Source organism: Takifugu rubripes, chromosome 15, assembly GCF_901000725.2.
Source record: "Takifugu rubripes chromosome 15, fTakRub1.2, whole genome shotgun sequence".
NCBI classification, from domain to species: domain Eukaryota; kingdom Metazoa; phylum Chordata; class Actinopteri; order Tetraodontiformes; family Tetraodontidae; genus Takifugu; species Takifugu rubripes.
The window spans coordinates 6,317,110-6,341,976 of record NC_042299.1 but is presented as its reverse complement, the minus strand read 5'-3'; the positions used below and the strand labels follow the sequence as shown (position 1 = coordinate 6,341,976).

The 24,867-nt window shown below is 44.3% G+C and overlaps 5 protein-coding genes across 12 annotated transcripts; 3 read left to right on the top strand and 2 right to left on the bottom strand.

The window, feature by feature from the left end:
* Positions 1-655: 655 nt before the first annotated feature.
* On the top strand, positions 656-5,176 carry smg8 (SMG8 nonsense mediated mRNA decay factor). The gene is made up of 5 exons (XM_003970836.3): positions 656-1,342; positions 1,590-2,493; positions 2,598-2,743; positions 2,894-3,778; positions 4,106-5,176. Exons 1-5 carry the CDS (start codon positions 671-673, stop codon positions 4,313-4,315), a joined length of 2,817 nt encoding a protein of 938 aa, XP_003970885.3. The 5' UTR covers positions 656-670; the 3' UTR covers positions 4,316-5,176.
* Positions 5,177-5,608: 432 nt separating this feature from the next.
* kcnj15 (potassium inwardly rectifying channel subfamily J member 15) lies at positions 5,609-8,231 on the top strand. Its single transcript, XM_003970837.3, has 2 exons — positions 5,609-5,793; positions 6,768-8,231. The coding sequence occupies exon 2, from the start codon at positions 6,819-6,821 to the stop codon at positions 7,833-7,835; it is 1,017 nt and encodes a 338-aa protein (XP_003970886.2). The 5' UTR covers positions 5,609-5,793; positions 6,768-6,818; the 3' UTR covers positions 7,836-8,231.
* Positions 8,232-8,869: 638 nt separating this feature from the next.
* mat2b (methionine adenosyltransferase 2 non-catalytic beta subunit methionine) lies at positions 8,870-11,683 on the bottom strand. Of its 3 annotated transcripts, none has more exons than XM_011611172.2 (7): positions 11,502-11,683; positions 10,574-10,768; positions 10,338-10,452; positions 10,111-10,263; positions 9,846-10,039; positions 9,567-9,680; positions 8,870-9,480 (listed from the first exon to the last, which is right to left on the bottom strand). In XM_011611172.2, exons 1-7 carry the CDS (start codon positions 11,529-11,531, stop codon positions 9,307-9,309), a joined length of 975 nt encoding a protein of 324 aa, XP_011609474.2. In that variant the 5' UTR covers positions 11,532-11,683; the 3' UTR covers positions 8,870-9,306. The 3 variants fall into 3 exon arrangements, with proteins under 3 accessions (XP_011609474.2, XP_003970887.3, XP_011609475.2); XM_003970838.3 differs by lacking the exon at positions 11,502-11,683 and adding an exon at positions 11,145-11,441; XM_011611173.2 differs by lacking the exon at positions 11,502-11,683 and adding an exon at positions 11,107-11,263.
* Positions 11,684-12,300: 617 nt separating this feature from the next.
* On the top strand, positions 12,301-17,805 carry LOC105417446 (uncharacterized). Of its 3 annotated transcripts, XM_029848066.1 has the most exons (6): positions 12,301-12,517; positions 12,734-12,920; positions 13,783-14,171; positions 14,279-14,380; positions 14,478-14,664; positions 15,155-17,805. In XM_029848066.1, exons 3-6 carry the CDS (start codon positions 13,818-13,820, stop codon positions 16,699-16,701), a joined length of 2,190 nt encoding a protein of 729 aa, XP_029703926.1. In that variant the 5' UTR covers positions 12,301-12,517; positions 12,734-12,920; positions 13,783-13,817; the 3' UTR covers positions 16,702-17,805. The 3 variants fall into 3 exon arrangements, with proteins under 3 accessions (XP_029703926.1, XP_029703929.1, XP_029703927.1); XM_029848069.1 differs by lacking the exon at positions 12,301-12,517 and having other exon boundaries at positions 12,624-12,920; positions 13,789-14,171; XM_029848067.1 differs by lacking the exons at positions 12,301-12,517; positions 12,734-12,920 and having other exon boundaries at positions 13,486-14,171.
* Positions 17,806-18,079: 274 nt separating this feature from the next.
* Positions 18,080-24,730, bottom strand: slc23a1 (solute carrier family 23 member 1). 4 transcript variants are annotated; one of them, XM_029848070.1, is made up of 16 exons: positions 22,709-24,730; positions 22,471-22,634; positions 22,314-22,361; positions 21,604-21,765; positions 21,323-21,480; positions 21,159-21,247; positions 21,010-21,077; positions 20,760-20,941; positions 20,298-20,418; positions 20,066-20,222; positions 19,804-19,951; positions 19,629-19,734; positions 19,156-19,285; positions 18,935-19,078; positions 18,518-18,613; positions 18,080-18,452 (listed from the first exon to the last, which is right to left on the bottom strand). In XM_029848070.1, exons 3-16 carry the CDS (start codon positions 22,329-22,331, stop codon positions 18,226-18,228), a joined length of 1,806 nt encoding a protein of 601 aa, XP_029703930.1. In that variant the 5' UTR covers positions 22,332-22,361; positions 22,471-22,634; positions 22,709-24,730; the 3' UTR covers positions 18,080-18,225. The 4 variants fall into 4 exon arrangements, with proteins under 4 accessions (XP_029703930.1, XP_029703932.1, XP_029703934.1 ...); XM_029848072.1 differs by having other exon boundaries at positions 21,604-21,762; XM_029848074.1 differs by lacking the exon at positions 22,471-22,634 and having other exon boundaries at positions 21,604-21,762.
* Positions 24,731-24,867: the final 137 nt, after the last annotated feature.

Sequence of the window (24,867 nt, the reverse complement as noted above, 5' to 3'; positions counted from 1 at the left end):
TGGATGCATTGTTTTAAACTCTCACTTCAAATGTTTCACGAAATAAGAACTTCAAATGGGAACAGAATTTTAATGTGGGGATTTGGGGGTGTTGTTAAAGGCGTCATTTAGTAGTAATCACAATTATAATTCCTTCCATCCTAGCTTTCAAGCAGATGGGTTCGCCCATAAGGGTTGTGTTCTGCTCAAAGTTTGTTCCTGTTAAAAGAGAGTTGTTTATCTTTAGTTTTTTGTTTGTTTGTTTGTTTTTTGGGGGTGTTCAGACTATTGTTATTGTCGCAATTTAGGCTATGCCTGAGGAAAATGTAAAAAGGTGACATTATTGTTCATATTTACAGTATGTCAGTAATGGTTTATTAAAATGGGACTCGTGATGGAGTTATTGTTAAAGAAAGTACGTAAATGTTGCGTAAGTGTTATATTGTACTGAATAAAGTATATTGTCCTTTCTGACTCCTGAAAAGCATTTTCTGGTAGTCTATGAATACTGTTCCCCTTTGTTATATTCAGGAACCCATAAGGCTATTTTTTTACTTGAACCTGGACCTTGGATTTCTTCATTATGGATATCTACAAAAAATCTATCTACAAAATTAAATCAAGAACAAATGAGTAAACTGAAAAACGACGTTGTTCCTATCCGGACGTTTAGCTTTAAGAACCCGGAAATATGACCGGAAATGTGTGCGTCGTTGTGTTCATTCCTCCAGAATTCGTCATGAAGGGAGCGAACATGTCTTTTGCTGTCAGTATCGGTTCTTTGCTTCGGACAGAGACCCAGGATGATACTACTCACCGGGATGATGATATATGTGTTGTGGGTGTTTTCGGTAAAAGCAACATGCAGTCTGCTGCGGCCAAAGAGTCTCTTATTAACATTCTGGCGGACAAACACGTATTCTCGCTGTTTAGCGAAGCAGACGACGGTGGCGCCCCGGAGAGTCAAATACAGGCATTTTATAACCAGGAGAGTCGGGTACTATATCTATTACTTTCCTCCGTTTGCGACAGTCGACAACTACTGCGGGCCTGTCAGTCTCTAAGTGCGGGCATCGTCCACTCCGACGCGCACGACTTCTGGAAAGGTTTGGAGAGGCAACAATGCCTCCACTTGCTCTACATGTTCTCTGTGTGCCATGTTCTCCTCCTTGTCCACCCAAATCAGACATTTGACGTCTCTTACGACCGGCTCTTCAGGGCCCTTGACGCCCTGCGACAAAAAGTTTTGCCTCTGATCCGAGCTGCCATCAAAGACTGTCCGGTGTCCAAAGAGTGGAAGGTGAACTGTCGGCCCTGTCCGCCTCGCCTGCTCTTCGTGTTCCACATGAACGGATCACTGAAGGTATTCACCTACCAGTAGGACCTTTTCCTATTGACAAACAGCGGGTCAAACAGGCAACTAAAAAATATGCAGAACTGAATATTAAGATGGCAAATGTTTTTCTTTTGACTTGATAAATAGTACATGAATACTTTTGCCAGAAACTGTACATTTAAAGGGATTCAAAAATAGTTCAAAGTATTGTCAGTCCCAATAAGCAGCTTGTCTTTTAAATTTGTTACCTTTTCCTTATTTTTATTACTGATAGGTGTCTGGAAATGGTCCCGACTCTGCAGGAAACCCTGACAAGGCCAAAAAGCACTCTCCCAGGAGAAGGCTTCAACATGCCCTGGAGGACCAAATATACCGCATTTTTCGTAAAAGCAGGGTCCTGACCAACCAAAGCAGTAACTGCTTGTTTACCGTGCCTGCCAACCAAGCATTTGTGTACGTGATACCAACAGCAGATGAAGATCCTGTGGGGGTTTTACTTGGTCAGCTGCGTTCCAACTGCACCCTGTACGAGCAGGACTCTACCATGACAGTGTCTGGGCCAAGGCGCTACCAGCAGATGAGACGTTCAACTCGACAAGTCAGCTTCAGTGGGGACTCGGGTACAATGTTGATGGGCAGTCAGCTGTTAGACTGCAGCCTGAAGGAGTTCCTTTGGCAACACATAGATCTGGTTCTCACAAAAAAGGGGTTTGATGACAGTGTTGGCCGCAACCCGCAGCCTTCACACTTTGAGCTGCCATCCTACTCCAAATGGGTCCAGGTGGCCTCCAGACTCCACCAAGTACTAATCAGCAACACAGAAGAAGAGCTGGCAGAGTTGGCCACAAAAGTGCAAGGTCAGCTAAAAGTGTTGGAGGGATTCCTCGAGGCTGACACCAAATTCTCAGAGAACAGGTGCCAGAAAGCTTTGCCACTGGCTCACAGTGCCTACCAGTCCAACCTGCCTCATAACTACACCACAACCGTGCACAAAAACCAGCTGGCCCAGGCACTGCGGGTGTACAGCCAGCATGCTCGTGGTGTGGCTTTCCAGCGCTATGCTCTGCAGCTTCATGAGGACTGCTACAAATTCTGGAGCAATGGCCACCAGCTGTGTGAGGAACGAAGCCTGACTGACCAACATTGTGTCCACAAGTTCCACCTGCTGCCTCAATCAGGTGAGTACAGCCTTCATCATGCTGGATTTGAATGCATGGATTTCCTTTTTTCTTGTTGTACAATACAGTAAATAATTCGAGAAATGTGCCATCAATTTGGGCAGGAGAGAAGCCCGACATGGACCATAACCCTCCCATTATGAACCACAACAGCAGGGGGCGCTCCACCAGCTCCTGCAACTGTGGCAAGAAACAGGCTCCTCGTGATGACCCTTTTGACATCAAGGCTGCCAATTATGATTTCTACCAGGTCAGAATGAACCAATGTGCTTAGCTGGCAAAAATAGTGTTTCCTAATGTTGGTAAATGAATCTCACAACGTTGCCCCACTGCTTCCCCTGGCTCAGATCTAGTCCTCATTTTTCCAGGTCGGTCATAACAGTTTTCTCCTCCCGAATAGATCCTGGAGGAGAAATGCTGTGAGAAACTGGAGAGGATAGAGTTTCCAGTGTTCCAGCCCAGCACTCCCGACCCAGCCCCAGCCACCAACCAAGACCAGTGTCATCCGTGCGAGGCTTCAGGCTCCGGTGATGCAGAGCGGCAAAAGGAGCCCAGCACGGCTCAAAGCCACACACCAGGAGAGCCAAGCCTCAGCCTGGCTCTCAGCCTAGGCCACTCCACAGACAGCCTGGGGGCCTATGAGGAAGGGGATGGCACTGAAGCGCAAGATCAGCAAAAGAGGCCGAGCCTTGTGGACCGCCAGCCCTCCACTGTGGAGTACCTGCCAGGTATGATGCACTCTGGCTGTCCCAAGGGCCTTCTTCCCAAGTTCTCCAGCTGGTCACTGGTCAAACTGGGTCCAGCCAAGTCCTACAACTGTCACACTGGCCTGGAACAGCCAAGTTTCCTCCCTGGCTCCTCCTTCCTTTTGCCTTGGGACATAGTGATTCGCTCTCGCTCAGAAGAGGACGCGGGACTGATGGATAGTTTGGATGGAGGCACGTCCTCGTGGCCTGCCCCCAACAAAACCCTGATGGGAAAGCGAGGTAGCACCGGAGGGCTTGGCCGGAATCGAAGGAGGGATGACATGGCCCGGGTCTTTGTGGGCTTCGAGTATGAAGACAGCAGAGGAAGACGCTTCATTAGCTCAGGGCCTGATAAAATCGTCAAGGTTCTGGGGCCAGGCGGCACCAAAGATCCTGCCACCAAGGTGTTGAATGCCGACATGCCACTTTACATCCCCTCCCCTTCTCAGGGCCGTGGCCTGAAGCCCCACTTTGCCCAGTTGCTTCGTTTGTTTGTTGTGGTGCCGGATGCCCCCCTGGAGGTTACGCTCAACCCACAGGTAAACACGCCTCACAAGGTCTCACTGTGTATGAATATTTAAAGATTTACAGTGGTGTGGCGGCTAAAACATCACTGAGCAGACGTGTCGAAATTTGTGCATTTGCATTTTACCTTAAAATCTTGTTTAAGGACCCTTAGGAAACGAGTTATTACTCATTGATTTATTGAGCCGAGTCAGCTTAAATCGACCAATAACCGTGGGATTTATTCTTCAAATGCACTGACTGAGCCGTTCTTGCGCCCTGTTAATTACACTGACCTTCTGTTTTGACATGAACGGATGAGCAAATGTTTGGTTTTACTAAAACTGCATCTCTATTTTCAGGTCCAGCCTGGTCCTCCTCCCTGTCCACTCTTCCATCCTGAACAGACAGATATCATGTTGCCACCTGATAGTTTTTGGGTCCTGCGCTTCCCTTATTCCTACTCAACAGATCACGGCCCCTGTTACCCCCCCAAAGAGAACCAGCCACTCAACAACTACAAGGTGCTGCGAGGGATCTTGAAGGCCACCACTGCCATCCCTCCACCATAGCAGTAGCTGCACGCCTGCTGGGAACCAGGCTTCTTTACACCTCCTGCTACAGGATGAGTAAAGTTTCCCACCCTCATCAGGCAGTGACGGCACCATGTTTTCTCCTGAGAGGAGCATAGTGGCAGTGTTGGATGTGATGAGAGAGGCTGGGAAAGAGGCAAACATCTCCCTCACATTCTTAATGGGACTCTTGATCAAGTGGTCAGACTGAGCTGTGTTGGAGGTAAAAGACATAATGTAGGAGTGACAAAGTGAAAATGGTTTTAAAACATATAGCCACCGGTGCAGCAGCATAGTTGTCCCCAGCAGTGGCTCCATGACTTTCTGTTACTACCTATCAAGCATGGTGTGATCAGAGTTTCAATAAACAGTTTTGTTTCACATTGAGAGTTTCAGCTTCAGATGTGAATCATAGTCAGATAAAAAAATAATCCATTGAGTAAAAAGCTGTCACTGTGTTGCTGGTGATATAAGTGATGTTTATCATCGATGGGGGAAAAATGATTTAATGAAAATAAAGACTGAGCTATCAAATAGGATGGTTTTGTTAACTTTGTTGGAGGGAAGAGTCCAAATGAATGAGTTTCGCTTCTTGTTCACTAGAGGGGGCTAATTTCTACCCGTGGGTCGACACAATTAATGCCTTTGGGAGGTTCCTTCAGGGAAATTAAGGAATAAAGTAACGACACAGCTAATTATCGCGCCCGAGGACCTTCAAGCTAACCCTACTGCAATTGTTAAATGATTTCATTATTTCACGGTAAAAGCTTTAATCAAACCAACAGATACTTTTAAAATTTGTTTTACTCCCTGGTCTATGTCCATTATGTAAAGTTATTATTTTATTATTTATTTTGTTGTTTTATTACAATTGAATAAAGTCTAATCCAACTTTTAGTCTTAAGGTTGGTGATAACATCTTTTACTGCTGGACACAGAGTCAATCATTCATAGTTTATATATACACACACACACACACACACACAGTCTCCAGGAATGTGGAAAGTAAGAATTAGGTTAATACCAAAGCTGAGGACTGTTGTTCAAGGTCAGAAAGTTAAATAAGCTCCGTTAGGACATAAAGAAACAAACAAACATAAGGACTCAAAAATGTGTTTCTGTCACCAGTCAAACGTTAATATAAATGTATTCGGACTCATCTCATGTAGCCCGTCCAGTTCGTCCTTCATGAAAGCCTTGGACACTTGAGCAGTAAATCTGGGCATGTATGTAAAGCAACAACAGCCATAAAAGGAACACAACAAAGCTCAAGTGCTGCTGTTCCCACCTGCTGACAGGTAAAATGAGGCGGGGGAACAAGAGCCAGCCTACAAGCAGATCCAAGCTCCTGGCTCAACTCACTACTGTCAACGTTCCACTCTCACAGGCTGGAACAATAGAAGACACTGAACTGGATGTTCTGTCCCAGAATCAGATGACAGAACACCCAGACAACCAAAGGAAGAACACCTGAGACAGTGAGTAGAACTGGAACAGAATTGGTCTTTTCATTTTACTAGCCTTCTATAAGTTAGCTTCCAGACTGCTGCAAATCTTTAACTAGTATTAACTTGCAGTTTCTGCCATTGCTTAAACAGAAGTGAAGTGCGGCTACGGTGTACGATTAACCCGAAGGATTTAACTTTTAGACATTACAACCAAATTTGAGGTCTTTCTCAGAATCTATACCATTCTTAAACATGAAAATATTTTTTTAAAGAATTAAAATACTGTATTCAGGTGGACTATTTAGGGTTAAATAATCGCAGTATTGTACTTGTCTGGTTTAAACGGTTTTAGGATAATAAGGCCTACTTGTAATTTTACTCTTTTTTTAAAAGAATTTTAGCTGAATTCTTAATGCAATGATCATTGAGAACATTCATTAATGTCAGCACACATTTTCATGTCTTTAAAGCTCGGACAGAACATTTAGACATGGTGCAACATGATGGAAATGGTGATTTTTTTTCAGTTTTACCTGTTTTTTTTTTAGTTTTTACTGTTACTGCAGTCAGCCACCAGGTGGTTCAGCTTTGCTTCAGCGGCTGTTTCATGTCATCCATCTTCATATAAACATGTGATTGCGTGATGAACAGGTAGTTAAATAAACAGGAGCTGTTAAAAAATAGTTTTCAGCTCTGAAATCACAGTTTTGCTCAAAACATTTCCACAATGAAGTTTGTAGCTGCTCTACCGGCAGTTACCGGCACACCATAATACTGGAAAGCCAAGTAAGACAGCTCATATCATATTCCACCAACCTCTGTTGTCAAAAGGTGGAGTCAAAGAAGAGAAACCAGGAAGGTTCCAGCTTTGACTCCAGCTCAGGCCTCCTGGGTCTCTGGTTAATTCTGGTTTCCTAAGAACATGTTGTGTGGAAAGACCTTTTGACTATATCAAGATTATGATGTCAGTCCAGCATCCTCTGTTTTTGTCTTTTTTTTGACAGTTTCTGATCCATTTTGAGACCCACCTCTCTATTTAATTGACCAAGAACATCATGGTCAGGTCCACGGCTGAGCGGAGGATCGTGTCCAAAGACGGCCACAACAATGTGCGAATCGACAACGTGGAAGGCATGGTCAAGTTGTACCTGCATGACATCTGGACCACCGTGGTGGACATGAAGTGGCGCTACAAACTTACTCTTTTCGCCTCCACCTTTGTCATGACTTGGTTTATCTTTGGGGTCATCTTCTACTTCATCGGCATGGGCAACGGAGACTTTGAGGCTGGTTTGAATTCCACCCACACGCCCTGTGTGATGAACGTAGGGACGCTCACTGGAGCCTTCCTCTTCTCCCTGGAGTCCCAGACCACCATCGGCTATGGTTTTCGCTACATCTCAGAGGAGTGTCCACTGGCCATCTTCACTCTGGTGGCACAGCTCGTCATCACAGGCCTCGCTGAGATCTTCGTCACCGGTGCCTTCCTCGCCAAACTGGCTCGGCCCAAGAAGCGATCGGAGACCATCAAGTTCAGCCAGGTGGCGGTGATCTGTCGACGCCAGGGTAAGCTGTGTCTGATGGTGAGGGTGGCCAACATGAGGAAGAGTCTCCTGATCCAGTGCCAGGTAACAGGGAAGCTCCTCCACCCCAACGTTACACAGGAAGGTGAGAAGACCCTGGTCAACCAAAGCCCTGTGGATTTTTACATGGACTCCAGCGGCGACTGCCCTTTCCTCATCCTCCCGCTCACCTTCTACCACGTCCTGGATGAGCACAGCCCGCTGGCAGGTCTGAACGCTGAAAACCTGCGCAGGCGTGATTTTGAGCTGCTGGTCACCCTCAATGCCACCATGGAGTCCACCGCAGCCACGTGCCAGAGTCGCACCTCTTACATCCCTCAGGAGATCCTCTGGGGATACGAGTTCAAGCCGGTGCTGTTCAGCACCACGGGGGGTCGCTACGTGGCGGATTTCAACTTCTTTGATAAGGTGCAGTTGAGCAGCAACGCCGGCTTTCATAGTAATGACCAAGAGAAGCTAAAATTGGAGGAGGACTATAAGAAAGAGTAGAAGAAATGCAGCGCTGTTGGGAGTTTAAGGCCTGACACTCGTTTGCTGATGTCTGACGTCAATTTCAAGTTGATCTACATGTGGAACCATATCATTTCATTTTAGGTTTTAGTGAATTACTAAACTGACGTATTCATGTTATAGTTTCATTGTTGGTCTCACACATTTTACAACATTTCTAACTGAAGGATGAAGGCCCATTTTCTTACTTGAAAAAAGTTTCTAAAGTTTGGAACTAGCTTATATCGAGCATCTACATTAAGATTAAACAAACATTAGTTGAACCCTGATTGTGTTAACCGAGCAATGTCAAACAGATGAAATATGTGGATATTGGATATAATACAGGATTAAAGGCTGTATAAATGTGTTTGAAGGATAAAACCGGTTCCGTTTCATGGTCTCATGTTTTGAGCTTCTGTTGTAGCAACAATGAAGATGAGTAAACGGCTGCTGGAGCTGCAGGCAACTGTATCGGGTCAAAACAGCCTTTCACTCCAAAACACAAGTGAACTTTTTCTGCCAGAAACTTCTTTGTTATCAGAGACAAATTATGGGTTTTAGACAAATATCAGTCCTCCTGCTGGACCTCCCTGATTTCCATACCAAATGGGTTACTTTTTATCTGTTGCCAGAAATGACTAAGATTATCAACTGAAGGACTTAGACACATCTGGCACACATATCCTTTCCTGGCCAAACCAAACTCTAAACACCCAAGTATACAATTTTAAATAAACTTCAGACTTTTACTACAACATGCAGCCAGCAACCTGTGTCACCTGTCAGATTTACGGGTGCTTGATTATTTGTACAGCGGGAAAAAGGTTATTACGATATTTTGTGTAAAAGTGGTAAATATAGGTCAGGTGAAACTGACTGTATTGTGTAGGAGGCCGCCCTCAGCTTCACTCTTCAACTACATGGTTAACGTGACTTTTGCACCCACTGTCTTAAAAAACAAGCAAATGATGCTTTGAGTCCAAGAATGATTCACCTTGTCTTGACACAACTTTGACAAATGGAGACACAGACAATGTTTCAGATATTTAATGTGTACTGCTGAGTCTTTTACTGAGTGTGCAATAATAATAAAGAATATCACTGGTCTAATTTTCAGCTTCAACAAGCAGCTCACATTTTACAACTTACGCACATATAGATCAACTAAACGGTGGACTTAAACACACCAGTACATCAGTGTCACCTCTCACGTCAGGCAATAGACACACTTGTATGTTACCTGTCAATCAACAGAAATTCAACAATGTAAGAGACAACATAAATAGAAGAATAAATATTTTGGTCAGTAGGTGGCGACAGCCAGATCCTAAAATCAGTGAAGGACTGCGAAGGAAATTCTCTCTTTCACTTCCTGTCTCGACTCATCGACTCATCACAGGGGTTCACGTTCTTGTGCGTGTGTGACTACCTGCTTGCTTGTCTTTCTCATCACTACTGTGTCTGTCTGTCAGTGAAAGACTGTCTGTCTCCAGCGTTTGTCAGGTGTGAAGGGCCACAGACTGTCAACAATTGCAGAGGTAAACGGTCGTGGCTCCACACTGAGGTTCAGCAGCTCCAGACGAGAACAATTCAACTGACTGTTCAAGGGCCGAAGAGTTGATGCGGCCGGCTGTTCTGTCAGCTGCAGAGAGACACACAGGTGTATAAAATACTACCACCAACAACATCTCCATCAATTTCTTGACAAATCTCTGTATCAATATTTACAGGTATGAGGTGGTTGGACGGCAAGTTAAAGGCCTGAGCGATCGCAATGGCCATCTCATATTTGGTCATCTGCTCTTTAGCTGAAAAATGAAAGATTCCTCTGATAGATGGATCCTGTACGATAAAGAGAAGTGGTCAGATGTGTGGACTAAGAGATAATGACAGATGGTAGAGACAGAAGAGGTGAGAGAGACACTGAGTGATGCAAGAGAAACAGGCAGAGGGTGAGGCAGACCAATAATCTGTCAGGTGAATCGGTCAGACAGCCTATTTAGATACCTGTCTCGCTCTCTCTGACAACTTCCTGCAGACGGCTGCCACATCCCGGGTGTCTGTGGGGAACCTCTGCTGACAGTGATCCAGAGTACTGCCCTCGGTAGCCTCCTGGACCCGCAGCCACAGACACGTCACCGCACTTTCAGACACTGTCTCCACCTCCCCAAACAACACGGGCACTCGCAGGACTACCGCCCCTGATACAGAGCATGATATGCGCAACTTGAATGTGAGGAGAGAGAGAGAAAGCTGAGAAACAGACAGGTACCTGGACAGTGTCTGAGTGTCTCTCTCTCTCCCTCCAGTTTGCTGCGTCCATAAACATTAAGAGGATTTGGGGTGTCGTCTTCACCATATGGAGGATTCCTCCCATCAAACACGTAGTCCGTACTGATGTATAGGAAGAAGGCCCCACAAGCAGCTGCACACATGGGCGCACATTTAAATTTGGTTTTAATGGACCATAAACAGCAGTCTGATTAGGCCATCACCCACCTGCCTCCTTTGCAAGTGTGCTCGTGGTGTGCACATTGAGATTTACAGCCGCTTCAGTGTGCCTCTCCACCACATCTGGACGTCTCTCTGCAGCACAGTGGATGATCACATCAGGCTGAAACAGACATGTTTGAAACTAGATATGAGTACTTACTGAATTACATTAACGCATAATACTTCCTGTTCTGGATGTTGTAATTCATAATGTGCAAAATGTTCTCGAACATGCATGGTACCTTATAATCTTGTAGCAGTCCTCTGACAGCTTCCTCATCGGTCAGGTCACAGCGCAGTATTCCAGATCTGGCTCTCCTGAATCCGATTCCAAGAACTGCCCAGCTGTTGTTCTGAAACTCCCTGCAGACGGCTCGACCCAGTAGACCCGTTGCCCCGGTCACCAGAACCTTGGGAGCCTGGTCCATAGTCTCCTCCTGTCCAGTCAAAGTACTACATTAATACTACCAGTACTACTACAATCGTCTACTTCATCATATAAACCAATCAAACAATCGATTGCTAACATGAAACTAAATCTATGCGTCTCAACACTCGGTCGGCGGATCAGACTCGAGCTACAAGTAATATCTGATTGAAAACAACTGTGGAAGAGTTTCCCAGGAACTATTATGTGGTAACACATATTTGATCAATCACGTTATAGAAATAAAAACGTCAACGAAAAACACATTTCTGTCAACCAATACCAGTTTTAATGAAGCGTAAAAGACTCCCAGAGCCTGCAGTAGATAAACCTCGTCTATGTTGTTACCTATTAGCAGAGTTAGCCTTTAACAGGTGCGACTCTACCTGGACCAGCTGCACTCGGCCTGGACTGAACATAATCCTCAAATCAGCACGACTCATTTCTTCTATATAATGTTGGTCGAATTTATAATCGGTTATGACGGCCGCCTCTAATTTTCTGATACGCAGTTTTTCCGCTGCAGCTCTTCCGCTTCCGACTTCAGACCGATCAGCTGTTGGTCGTAAAGCAGTTGTCGTGGTGTGACAGAGGACGCTAGCCGACGAGCTAAAAGATGATGATTGAGATTAATAGACGAGAGGGAAACGCCGTTAAAGCCTTCAAAACGGGACTGTGCTGTTGGTTGAGCAGGACAACAGATCTCCTCATAAAAATATTCGTCAACAAATGTTTATATTCACCTGCGAACCTCCGAACTCAGACCCAGGCATCTGTACAGAAGAGTAGCTCACAGACGAGCAGACACCAGAACGAAAATAAAACAAGGAGATAGGTATTCGAAAATGAATACACGGTTAAGAGTTGTTTCTCCCTTTCTTCTTCCTGGTCCCGGCCTTGTTCTTCTTCTTCTTTTTTTTCTTCTACCTATTCATCTCTGAGACTCTCTTCCGCCACCCCTGGTCAGGAGATGTATTATTTCCCCCAACCATTTAGTCTTGCACTGTATGTTTTACGCGGCATTCTCTAGTATCATTTAAATGCTTAAATGCTTGTTAACTTTTCGAGTAAGCTTCAGTATACACTGTCTGAACATGCTGTATTTTGTCGTTGTTTTTCTTTTATTGAAATTGGTGAAGGTTTTAGATAAAGAGAGCAAATGTTATTGAGAATGTCTATTGTTTAAAATGTTTATATTAAAATATATCACACATTTTGGTTTAGAAAAATTAGAAAATATAGGTCTTTGTTGATGCATCTATGACTGTATAGTTTCCTTCTTGCAGTACATTACTGTTGCAGGTCACTCCGCAGTCCACAGGTGTCTCTCACTCAAGTCCATAATTTCTACAATTTTTCAATGCAATTAAATGTTGAGTCGGGTGTGAGATTTCAAAACTAACTAACTCAACATATGTGCTGGTTAAACAGACTATAAAATGAATGCAGTTCCTACTAGCTAACAAGCTTGTTTGGCTTGAGAAATTAGAGAGATTTGTAGTTTTTAAAGATGACTGTATAAAGATGCTCTTTGGTGAAACCTTGGATATGAGGCTCTTAATTGGTGTCTTGATTCAAATGATTAGTATTGAATGTTTTGATGTTTAATGACTGATGGTTTAATGTTTGTAGATTCACTTGGAGTGATTTAAAGACAGTATCTGAATTTGTTAACCTCTATATAGTTCTGTCAGGTGGAAACAGCTTATTAGCCCTCAGCAGTAACCAGCAATATTTGAAGGCGTAAAATATTCAGGAGGTATGTTATGCTAGTTATGTTATGTTCTGCTTCCCCTACATAACGAAACTGTGTGCACTCATGCTCTGACACCCAGGGAGGTGGAGGGGTTCAAGTCGCAGCCTCGTCTGTCAGTCACCTCCAAAAATAGTCGGCTGCACTCTGATACTGAGTCTGTCTGTTTACTTCTATGTCTCTTTCGGTGTCTCTCGCCCGCCCTCTCTCTCTTTCTTTAAGCCTGTGCTCTGTCATCAACACTTCCCTGGAGGCTCTTGGGCACCCCAACACCGCGCGCCACTCAGCACAGAACAACGGAACCAGTTGAATTTGAATCACTGGAGCGACTGCAAAGAAAGATTCCCCCGACCTGAACCTGAACCTGGACCCTGAACGTTGGAACCAAAACCAGGATCAGCCTTCAGAGGTGAGACTCAATCAGATTTCTTAACCAAGAATGTGAAAATCCTACATTCCAATAATTTTCTTTAACTGCATAAGTGCAGAAAAAGTAGGAAACTCCAGCAGGTTGAACAAGTCAGCCATAAATGACTGAAAATCAAAAAGAGGAGAAAACGTGTTTAAGGCCACCTGAACAGTCGTGTTGCCACGACAACAGCCTGTGAGGCATGGATTGTCTCTTTTTAATGATTACTGTTGTCTTTGTTTGATGTGTTACGATGGGAGCTGCACGTTAAACTCATCTGACGCTGGTTGCGTGTGTTCTCATCCCAGTTCTGCAGATGGTTTTGTTTTCCGTTGCCGAGTTGCCATCAACATTTCCCTCTGTGCTCATTGTGTCAATGGCTCAATTCGCAATTAAATGTTTTTATTTCCTCTTTGAAAGAAGGATTCTACCATATATTTACCAACATCCTTGTTCATCTTATTTGTTTGGAAGATTATGTGATTTTATGTTTCTATTTTCATCTCGAACTAAAGCCGATAAATACAACCGTCTCATTTTCACTGGTCTTTGGGAGGAACTTTAGGAGGAACCTTAGACTAATAGGAGAGGTCTTACTCATTGTGACAGACATAAAAGATGTAGACAGGTGGAACACTGACAGGTGTTGTTACTGTAAACTGCAGAGGATGATGAAGCAACTGGCACGGAAATGTTCACAGGAGATGAGCTGGTGGAGCTGAACATGCATTTACAAGAGAGGCAATGCCAACAACAATGGGCTACATGCAGGAGAAGTTCCAGGAACTATTTATAGCAAGCACACTGATGCTGCCATGAGTCAGTGTGCAATTTCATATTTAACCATATTGATTTTCTTCAGAAACAGAAGCAGTCAAAAACCCAACAAATTAAACCATGAACAGCAAACCAGATGGAGGAGGAGGAAGACGAAACGAGAAGGAGGTCTTCCTCAGTGCTCATCGCTGCCCTGAAGTTGATCTCCTGCCTCATCATGAATCTGAGCCAGGAATTGTTCCTCCAGGTTCTGTGTCAGCTAATGTTAAACAGGCCCAGGTCACCAGCACAGGTCAGTCCGAGTCAAACTACCTGGATGTGTCCTCCACCCCTCACTGTGACGAAGATGAAGATGGAACTATCAGTGACTGGTCGGAAGAAGATCTTTCCCTCCACTTCTCTCCCTCTGTCATCATCTCATCAGATGATGAAGAGTGCACCTTTGAGTGTGTGGATATCACCATGGAAACACTGGTGAGCTGCATGAAAAATGAAACCTCACATTTCGCTTGTGGTTTTTGCTGATCATCATCATCATCATCATCATCATCATCATCATCATCATCATCACTGTCATTCAGGTAAACAGTCAGGAGGGGGAGGGGCCAAAGATGGTCCCAAAAAGACAGATTCAACTGAAGAAGAAAGAGGAAGAAAACTTTGTCAAGGAGAAGAAGTTACAGGTAAGATACCAAACTGTTCATCTGTCCACCCCTGTTTCTCTCTACCCGTCTGTCTGTCTCTCTACCTTTCTGTCTGCCTACCTGTCTGCCTATAAAGGTGAGGAGTGACCCTGCTGAGGGCAAAGATGGCAGCAGTGAGTTGTCAGCATACAACACGCCCTCACCCAGTACACACCAGCGGCCAGATCTTTTGCTACGTCAGCACAGTATGCCCGCCTCTACCACCAGCGGTGATGCTGACAGCTACAGAGTCTACAGGGGCCTGATTGCAGGGGCCAATCAAGGTAATATCTGTTTTTTGCCTTTCATGTGACAAAAACATTTTATTTGAAATTAATGTCAGAATTATATTACAATTACAATAATAAGATATCAAGAGGAATTTACTTGAGCAATTTTTTATGGACGACTTCCATTTTATCCAAACAACTCATCCACTTAACTGCTTTTTCCCTCTGGGGGTCATGGGGAGGAGAAAACATATGGGTGAAGGCAGGGTTCACCCCTGGGAGGGTTATCAGTTCATCGCAGGGCCCTATGTGAGCATTTGTGGCTTTGGTACTTTGCTCAAGGGTACCCCAGCAGTGCTCTGAAGGTGTTCTGGCACCTTTCCCTGCCACGAAACACCTTCCATGTTTTGGGCACACCGGGTCTTGAACCCTCCACTTCTCAGCCCAGTCCCCAAAACAACTTATTTGAGCCAAAGGAAAGAATTTGAAATAAAATGAAAGGTTCAATTCTTACCTAATGTCATTTCCTATTTCTTGTTTTCAGGGTTGCATGTTGGAGCAAACTCAAAACAGAGACTGCAGAAGTCTTTTTCTTTAGATGAAAGTAAAACAAAGATGGCGTCCTGCATCATTAAGAACGTTCTATCTAAAAAGATGCAGGCAGAGCAGAACCACTCCAAAACCCCTCATGGGAAGATTAAACCCACCATGGTACCCAACCTCCCCCAGCCTGTAGAGCAACCGAGGGTGAGCGAGGGAGCAGGAGGTGAGACAGGTTGGGGTGTAACTAAAGCTCCAATTCATGTGGTAAGAGACATGAGGAGCTTGGTTAAAAACACATACAGCCACACCATGTCTACTTCACATAACAGTAAGCCATTAGGCTTTAAGCTAGTTGGTCAGGGCGGAAGCCCACCCCCCACCTACCAGCAGGCGGTGGGGGTCAAAAGTCACGATCACTCCAAGAATTCTTTAGGAGGAACTGTCAAGCAAGTCACTGCGTCTCTCATGCAGTCACAGAAAAGGAATCAGAGCAACAGACCCAATCATCGAATCACACAGCAGAGAAGAGGCAGCGAGCCGATCGTAACCAGGAGTCAACGGGACGATGTCCTCGGCCCTGCTGGGGTAGCTTTGTCCACTATGTCACCCAATCTTAATACCCCATCAAACAGCATTAGTCCAGAGAGAGCTGGCGACGTGAGTCACAAGACACAGCGCTCACTGCCCCCCTCCGAGGTCACCCACCCTCCAGTTTGTCCCTCCGCCTCCAGACACCCTGAAGTGACCCATCCTCTGGTCTCCAGCCAAGAACAGAGCACCATCCTGGGTTTGCCCTCTCAGTTTGTCCCAGGAAACTCTCAGCAGATCTTCCAACCCTGCTTCTACACTTCAGCTGCCCTGCCTCCCTTCGCCCCCACCATGGTTCGCCACATGGGGAAGGTGAGCTACGTGCAAGGTCCTCTGAACTACATCCAAACTCACCTGCAACCCAACCTCCATCTTCTGAGAAAACCTGAAGAGAATCAGAATGATTTGACAGGAAACTACCCTAATCAGCAAGAGCTGCGCTCACCTCACTTGATGACGGAAGACCAGAAGAGTCACAGTAACACAGCAACAACTGCGACGCAGGAGAAACCCCAGCTACAGGCAGAGGAGCAGCCATTTCTAACTGGAGTTCAGGGTTTCCTTGCTGTTAACGGTGCCTCAAATTCTGCTGGATCGACATCTGGGGGACTTTCGAATGTTCCCACACCCAGTCACATGTTAGACCCCAAAACCCCCCTCCAATGCTTCTATGTGGATATACCCCCACAGTCTCAAAGGAAGATGCTTCTGGATCCAGAAACTGGTCAGTATGTACAGGTTTTCCTACCTGCATCCAGTCCCACTTCTAAGTGCAGTGCATTTCCTGTGGGCTTTGGAAACCCCACCCCCTTTGCTCCTGCTGGGATGAAACCCACTCCAGCGATCCTGTCAGTCATGCAGTTTCAGCCAACAATTGCCGTGTCCCCACTGTATGCCCCCCCTTTTCTACCTTTCCCCCTAAACGCACCATCCATTAATTTCTCACACACACCACTGTGATGACATCACAGTCCATCCAGTGATGATGATGATGATGATGATGAGGAGGAGGAGGAGGAGGAGGACAACATCGTGCCACCTTTTCGTGCAAATTACCATCATTTTCTGTGCGTGTTGCTGCCTTGGCATTAATTTCCAGGAAGACTATTAAAATCATTAAACCTCATACAAGTTACCATGGAAACACACTGTCACCATATGTCTACAGATGATTTTTATGATATTTATGTATTGTTTGCAATCACGCCTCACTTTTACATTTTTTTTATCTCACTTTGAAGAAGTTTGATTTGTTTTTGTACACAGTTTTGCACAAAAGTTGCTCGTTTTACAAGTGACACAGGTTTACAAGATGAGTCTGTAGAATGCATGAAAAGCAGAAACTTAGTAATTAGATAAGTTTAAAACCTTCTGAGACACTTCAGAGGCACAAGGGCAACATTTTTTTTTTATAAAGAAGATAACATCAGTTAGAAATAAGATGTTTCCAGTAATTTATCTTTACTGTGTATGTTTAGAGTTTTGATCATATCTGACATTTTTAATTAGCCCTGATAATTCTGGGTGTATTTAAGATTTTTTAAAAAGTGATTTGAACTGGATGGAAATGCTCTATAACTTACCTCAGCTCAATCAAGTCAAGCAGGTTTCTTTATAGGTTCACAACAAAGGTTGTTTTTATGGCACTTTATTTGTAGAGAAGGTCTTGACCGTAAAGATAGATGAGGAGGTGTAAAAAAATTAAGTTGGAGAGTTCCAGGACAAAGATGTACATGGATACGTTGCAGAGGTCTGGAAATAGTTGCAGAGGACTGAGCTTGAGTTTCAAAGGACTGTGAGTGAGGTGCAGAGGTATGGGTGGAGATCATCTCTGGGGTCTGGTTTTGGGTTTTAGCCAGTTCAATGCAACAGAGGTGACTCTTTTAAAACAGAGATGTGTGAGACTCATGAACGTGCTGCTATTTTGCATGTCAGTTGAAACATTTTGCTACTTTTTGCACATCATTTCCTGAGACAGTTTGGACTTTTATAAAGCGTTTTCTGAAAGGCAAAAACACCTTTTGTAAGCTCTGATGTTATAAATAAAAATGGATTAAATGTAAATGTGCAGTTCTCTGATTATTAAGCTGCTTCTTGGAATTATAAATAAAACAAAGTAAGACTTTTTCATCATTCTGTCATCTTGTCTTTTCAGGGTTTAATCAAATAGGCCCTGAAAATGTTAATTCTTTTCAGTTCCGGACTCTGTGTGTCAGCAGAATTACAGGATTCCCGACATTTTCTAAGACACGATCGCGCTTTGGTCAAATGATTTGACCTATATAGAGAGCAGCGTCATCTAATGTCATGTGACATAAAAAAAGACAAATTCACAACAGTGTCTCTGACTTGTCTAATTAGTAATAAATGCAGCCTCGGCTGGTCAAGAAATAAATAGCACGTCTCTCATACAACAGTTGTGACTTGATTAAAACATTAAGTCACAGGGTTTTGGCTTCGGCACTTTTTTTTTTTTTTTTTTTATCATACTTTGGTGCTGGCAAGTGTGATGTCTGCACCCTCCACCTCTTCCTCCTTGACTGCTGGTGGGTTGTTAGAGGCCTGAAAACCTGTGAACGTGGGGCTGATGGGAAACCACCTGAGCCAGCGAGCTCGCCTGACCACACTCATTCCCAAAGGAAAATCATAGGAGGAAGAGGAAGAAGAGGAAGAAGTCCTCCAATGGACTAAACCTCGTTCCTCTCGAGTACCTGAAACACACGATCATTTGTCTTTATTTCTATCATTAAGCAGCGTCTGACTGTGCACGCCTTACCTGGGATCGTATTATCGAGGCAAAAAGCAAGAAAACCTCCAACAAACATCTCAGTGGAAAGAAGAACCGTCAGGATCTGATCCAGCTCGGCAACACCTGAACACACAGTTGTGATCAGTAGACAAGTCTGTGTAAATGTTGTCTACAATCATAAATTAGGAGGCCTTTGTTTTGACATGAAACATAAATAAAGTTTGGATTAAAGCCAAGTCACGAAACAGCAGGACACAGACGTCATCTGCTACTGGTAATTTGTAGCGCAGTAGCCTGCTCCTTCTTACTGCTAATGGAGCATTTTAGCTCATTTACATTTAAAACCTTTGCAATATTCCACCAGTATCTTCTCTTGTAAGAAGCACTTGTGTTCTCAACTTTAATTAGACTTTATGGGACTGTCATACACTCACACAGTCTCACCTGTGTTAATAGATTTGGGATGTGCATCAAGGTATGCTGGCAAAGTCAGACCGAAAAATATGGAAAAGCCAAGGACAAAAAGATTTCTGGAGGAGTTCAAATCCACCAGCTGCAGGTTTGATAGGCCGACAGCTGTGATCATACCTGAAACAGCAACACACCTGAGTTGTCATTATGGTGCCAACACATCTGTAGCTGCATTTAACCCAGGTGTGACTCACCAAACAGAGTGCAGAACATTCCACCGAGGATGGGGTCCGGCAGGGAGGCGAACAGAGCCGTGAACTTCCCGACAGCCCCCAACAGAAACATGATGCCTGCTCCATACTGCACCACGCGCCGACTGCCAACCTGCACACAAACATAAACACCTGTCATGTGACTTGATGCCAGAAAAGTCCAGTTTGAGGTCACGTGTTCTCATTCCAGTCTTCCTCCTTGTTGCTTAGCTGTACTGGTGTCCTACTTCTACTTGTTTAGATCTGCAATCATTTCCATTTGGCACGTGCACCCTGCAGAGGGAGCTGGAGCTCACTTAGGCTTTATCATGATAAATGTACTGAATGAACTGTTATCACTCAGATAATAAAAGGCACCAACAAAATGCAATTATTTAGTTGTAATTGTGTCTCTAAGTAGCTGCTCTGTGTTGCTGGACATCACCAGTATGTCAGTTGCAGAGGCCTTCAGTTACCTTTGTGATTCCCAGAACGCCTATATTTGGACTGGAAGACGTGGAGCCGTTTCCTGTCCCTAACAGTCCCGCGATGATACAGCATACGCCCTCAGTGAAGATTCCCCTGAAAAGAACAAAACCGTTTCACAGATTCATGAGGAGACTGTTAAGAAAACAAAAAATCTCATCTCACCTGTTGATGGCATGTACTGGAGGGGCTGCAGCCCCAGATAGACGAGCGCAGGCGTAATAATCGCCAATGGACTCCACAATACCTGCCATGGTTGCACTCAGCATTCCCAACACCCCAGCAACGGTTACCACTGGCAACCCCCACTGGCCTATCAGGGACAGAAAGGGAAAAACGTGATACGAAATGCTGAACTTTTTAATGAGCGGTCGAGCCTCCATTGGGAGCTAAGAAGCCCACCAATGGCTGACCTCAGGTGACTTACAAGGGTAGGGCATTCTAAACCAGGGTGCTGAAGTCATAATGTCACCACGGGCATCCGTGCGAGCCTTGTATCCATAGCGACTGGGATCACTCGGCAAAAGGTTGGTCAGAGTAAAGATGTAGCAAACGAGCCAAACCACCATGATGGCGAGGATGATCTGAAAGGGGTGTGGTTTATTCAAATGGCCTGATCACCTGACACTTCACCTGGTTTCTGTTGTCGTTATACTTACTGGAAACATTTTGAATATCTGCACTCTGGTGGAGGTCAGGCCCTTCTCCCTGCTGTAAAATGGAACAGGAATTGATGTCTCTCTCAGGTACTGAGCAAAGAGCACGATGAGAAAGATACACCTGTGTACAGGAAAGAAAGAAAGAAAGAGAGAGAGAGAGAGAGAGAGAGAGAGAGAGAGAGAGAGAGAGAGAGAGAGAGAGAGAGTCTGTTTATCTATTAACATGCAACATAGTAGTTAATGAGTGTTTAGTTTCTTAGAGCTGGAAATAGGCAGGTCAAAGATCTCCGGTAGGACAGCACACGGCCTTCAGGCACAAAGAGCCACTCCACGCAGAAACATAATCTCTTTTGACATGGACGAGGGTAAAACAATAAAACATGGCTCGCCAATTTAATGCATTAAAAGAAGGCCAAGATGACATTCTGTATCTAAAAAACCCCGTGGGCAGCTTAGCCTTACAGCGCCGTCAGCCCCCAGTGAGAGCCGGCTCGTTCTCCGGCTGTGGTGAAAACAGAAAGTCCAATTAGGGTGACGGTTGGAGTGATGGTGAGAGGGCCGATGTACTCCAGCAGCAAACCCGGCAGCCCGCAGAACCCAATCACAACCTCTATGGTGCTGGAGACAATGATGGCCCCTTGGATCTGAAAACATGAGCAAAGTTATCAGTTGTTCCTATGAAGCTGTGCTAAAATTCAAAGACATCCCTCACCTCTCTGATGCGGGGATGCCAAACATGAGCCGTGTCCAGCGGGGCACTCCAGTTTCCATAAATCTCCTCTGCAGAAAAACAAACAGGAAATCACTTCATGACCTCCAACACTCCGCCATCTTACATGATTAACAGGGCAGCCGTATCACCCTCGCTTGGACAGCTCCAGCGATCCAGACTAAGGATGGCTTGGGCCGGAATGAGGAACGCAAAGGCGCTGGCCTGGAACAGAGGGAGTCTAAACGGCACAAAGGCAACCCCATCAGCATCAGAGGCCAGCTCACGTATCTCCTCCTGATGCCAGCAGACTCACCTGATGCCCACAGTGGACTGGATTAGCGTTGTGATTCCCACTGTGGTAAAAATGGTTCCAATCAGCTGACTGACGGTGTTCTGATCCCGTCCGACACACATGGCCTCAGCCAGGAGAAACGGCACTGCTACGGTGCCACTGAAGCATGTGAGGTAATGCTGCGGGCAGAACAGAAGAGTATGTCACCCGGAACCTGGAGAAACACGTCGTCCTCTTCCAGGCATCTGCCCAACATTCTACAAATCTTTGGTCAAAAGAGAATCAGTGGAGCTTTATTATACCTGCAGTCCTAACAGAATACACAGGTACCAGGGAGGGACGTCCTCAATGGTGTAGATCATGTCAGACTCTGCCTTCACTGCACCGGCGGGCTGTTTGTTCTCCTTCTGGACTCCTGGTTGTACCTTGGAGACAGGATCCTCTGCCAGACCATTGTGACCCTGCTTGAAAAGATGCACACACCCGTTATACATTTACCGTGGAGAGGAAACACACAGAGACAACAGTAGGAGACATTTGACAGAATTTACTGGTTAGTTCCCCGACAAGTTAAAATGATGATGATTCGCTTGGGAGTTATTTAAAGATCTTCACAGAACATCCCTCAAAATAAAACATCCCAGAAGCCAAGTGAGGCTGAGCTAACTCAGGCAGAAGTATTATTGTGGTGATTTCCCACAGTATTAAACATCACAACAAGATGATTCCTTAGTTGCAATGTATTTACAGCCAGAGAGGAGTGACAAAATGACTGTTGGCATCAGCAAAATCAAGTGTAATACTGAGTTAGTAAAGCAGCAATTTTATAATAGCGAGAAGATTAAATTTGGAGTTGGTCACAAACAATATTGATAACAATAATAACAAATGTATCATGTTGTCTGAAAAAAATCTAAATATGCATTTTTATTTTATTTTTACATGCAGATTAATAATTAAAGGTTGGACATGCAGCCCATCTGTACCATTGAATAATTCAGAAAAACTTTACCTTACAGCACTCTGCCATTTCACCTGCGACTTCCTGGAGGGTTAAACACTGAATAAAAGAGAGTGAGAGAGGGATGAAAGTCCACTGAGATTAAGAACAGATTAACGTTACCATCACACACACATGAAAGGGTATCAGATGAGCAGCAGTTAGTCACCTGTTCTCTTTTGTTCCTTTCCCTTCTGAGAACATGTGTGCTGATACAGCAGTGAGTGATCAATTACTGATTAGCCCGAGGTTAATGCCTGAAGCCACCCAGCCCCCGAACAGAAGGCTTCAGTGTCCAGTGTGAGAGCAGATAATCTGAGTTTTCTTCTGCTGCTGCAATAAAGTTAATTAGTATTTCACCCATATCCCCACTGTTGGAAGCTGTTTTAAAGTCAATAACTGCTCACCTGTTGGAAGAAGACAGCGTCCAGAGATCATTTACGTCCTCCAGGTCATCCAACCCCACACATGCTTTCAGACCCCACCCTGTTTGGATCTGGTGCTGCAGATTTCAGGGTGAACCTTAATGTGTGAATCCTCTGCAGGGTGATAGAAAGGTTGCGTAATCACAGGATTGAACTGTGATTGTAAAAACGCTGAGCTCATGTGACTTAATTAATGATATTATGGTCATGATGTAAACAAGAGTTATAGTAAGATCTTAGGAATGTCATGTTATTGGTATGTGAATTACCATTACTTAGATTTATCAATTACAAACCGGAACTCATCCAATAATAAAAAAAAAATCCAGTTTTACACATGCAGCTATTTTTTTATTGCATTCATCAGCTGGATTTTATGCACAATATTACAATTTTGCCATCATATATTTGCATCATTTTCATAACACATATATTAATAAAGTCTATAAATGTGAACATATAACGCAACCCACATAGAAATACCCTTCAGATCACCAGTTCTGAAGAGTTGCAGTTACTTAGTGGAGAAGTGCGACCAGAAAAAAGTGACCAGTGTCAACCTACATCTGCCAACGTCATGTTACTGGTGTGTGAGTAACCTCAGCGGTGAGCTACAGGTAGTCATGGTCACAACACAGGTTGTCCCAGATTGACAGGTGGCCTCTTCTGTCAGATTCATGAAAATATTACATAAATAATTCAATAAATGCTTTGCACTATGGGATAATCCCGGGTACTGTGGCTGAAGCAAATCACCATGGAAACAAGTGGTGCACATCTCAACTGGGTTAAAAACTCTTACATGTGATGACATGAGGCCTGAGCTAAGAACAATCTCCTGCCCATCATGGATTCCTTCTTAAATGATGTAGAATGTACGAAAACAGGCAGAAATAATAAATCCTTCGACTGAATATGGATAAGATGAAGGTTGATGAAGTGGCATTCGCTTAAAGAATATATCGCAGCACGTTCCCAGCATTGTCTCATTTACAGAAGAATGCTAAAGCAAATACTAGCAAATGCCACCAATTCAGCACTATCCACTGTACGATTTATTACATGATCATAACAGATGGAACTTCATTCACATGATTAGTTCTTTTAAAATAAAAGCCAAAACCGCTCCCATCATCATGTATCTGTATGAATGGAGCTCTTATTGTAGCAAATCTAAACGTGTGATACAATCTGCAAATGCATCGTGACATTTTTAAATAGTTGTAAAAGCACACACGCTGGTGCCCATCGATGTGCATGTGCAGTGTTTGGGTCTGAGCTATCCTTGAGTTGCTTTGGTGTTTGTGTATCTGTGGCCTCTCTACACATTTGCAGGTGGCTGGACATGCTGACCAAAGTGCAGCAAAAGTCACATGTAAAAAGAGCAATCAAAAGCTGCCGACCTGTAAATGACATTTAACTGCAGATATGTCCACATGTGCACATGCACACTTCCCAGTCCTGAGCACACCTGCACCCTGTTGGCAAATCTGTATCATAAATCAAACTAAACCTTTGCAGATTGTGTCACTCATGAGTTTTGCTTTAATAAGGTTCTATTTCTTTTTCAAAAATAAAATAAAAACAGACTTGTAAATGAAGTTGGACAGTTGGAAGCCTACTCTGGGAGAAGTTCCTGACAAATGCAAGTATGATTCAAGTGTAATCTTAAATTATTTCGTAAGTACACCTTAATTCAATGTTAAACCACCTGTCAATCAGACGGAGTCTAGCAGGCTACCTCAGATACCAGTCATTGTGCTAAGCTAACTGGTTCTTACCTTTCCCACATTGATAGTCATTAAATAACTGACCTGATTGATAAATCTCCTACTTGCTGATTGGCGGACGCAATTAAATCCTGTGTCCGTGGGAACCCTCAACCATGGATAAACTTCTCTTTATAAATATAAACTCTTCACTTAAATAATCATGTCCTTGTCACCAGGTGCTCAGATGCTGCACAGCCGCTCAGCCAATGACAAGCCAGGATTCTCAGCATCAGCAGCTCTTCAGAGTGGCGCTGCAGAGACAGAGAGGGACAGGGGTCACCGAGATCGGCACACACAGGTCAAAGGTGTCAGCAGCTGTCAGGCAGGGGCGTTACTCCTTTCACTTTAGCATCTTTGGCTCTAAAATAT

Bases quoted from the DNA above. Each gene is read 5' to 3' on its own strand.
- smg8 (XM_003970836.3), top strand. From the start codon at position 671: ATGACCGGAAATGTGTGCGTCGTTGTGTTCATTCCTCCAGAATTCGTC. The intron at 2,494-2,597 runs GTGAGTACAGCC...CAATTTGGGCAG, and splicing joins CCACCTGCTGCCTCAATCAG to GAGAGAAGCCCGACATGGAC. The intron at 3,779-4,105 runs GTAAACACGCCT...CTCTATTTTCAG, and splicing joins AGGTTACGCTCAACCCACAG to GTCCAGCCTGGTCCTCCTCC.
- kcnj15 (XM_003970837.3), top strand. From the start codon at position 6,819: ATGGTCAGGTCCACGGCTGAGCGGAGGATCGTGTCCAAAGACGGCCAC.
- mat2b (XM_003970838.3), bottom strand. From the start codon at position 11,201: ATGAGTCGTGCTGATTTGAGGATTATGTTCAGTCCAGGCCGAGTGCAG. The intron at 10,040-10,110 runs GTACCTGTCTGT...GCTCTGTATCAG, and splicing joins GACACTCAGACACTGTCCAG to GGGCGGTAGTCCTGCGAGTG. The intron at 9,681-9,845 runs GTATCTAAATAG...TTTATCGTACAG, and splicing joins TGTCAGAGAGAGCGAGACAG to GATCCATCTATCAGAGGAAT.
- LOC105417446 (XM_029848066.1), top strand. From the start codon at position 13,818: ATGAACAGCAAACCAGATGGAGGAGGAGGAAGACGAAACGAGAAGGAG. The intron at 14,172-14,278 runs GTGAGCTGCATG...ACTGTCATTCAG, and splicing joins ATATCACCATGGAAACACTG to GTAAACAGTCAGGAGGGGGA. The intron at 14,665-15,154 runs GTAATATCTGTT...TCTTGTTTTCAG, and splicing joins GATTGCAGGGGCCAATCAAG to GGTTGCATGTTGGAGCAAAC.
- slc23a1 (XM_029848070.1), bottom strand. The intron at 21,481-21,603 runs GTATAATAAAGC...TTCTGCCCGCAG, and splicing joins GTATTCTGTTAGGACTGCAG to CATTACCTCACATGCTTCAG. The intron at 21,078-21,158 runs GTGATACGGCTG...GTTTTTCTGCAG, and splicing joins CTGGAGCTGTCCAAGCGAGG to AGGAGATTTATGGAAACTGG.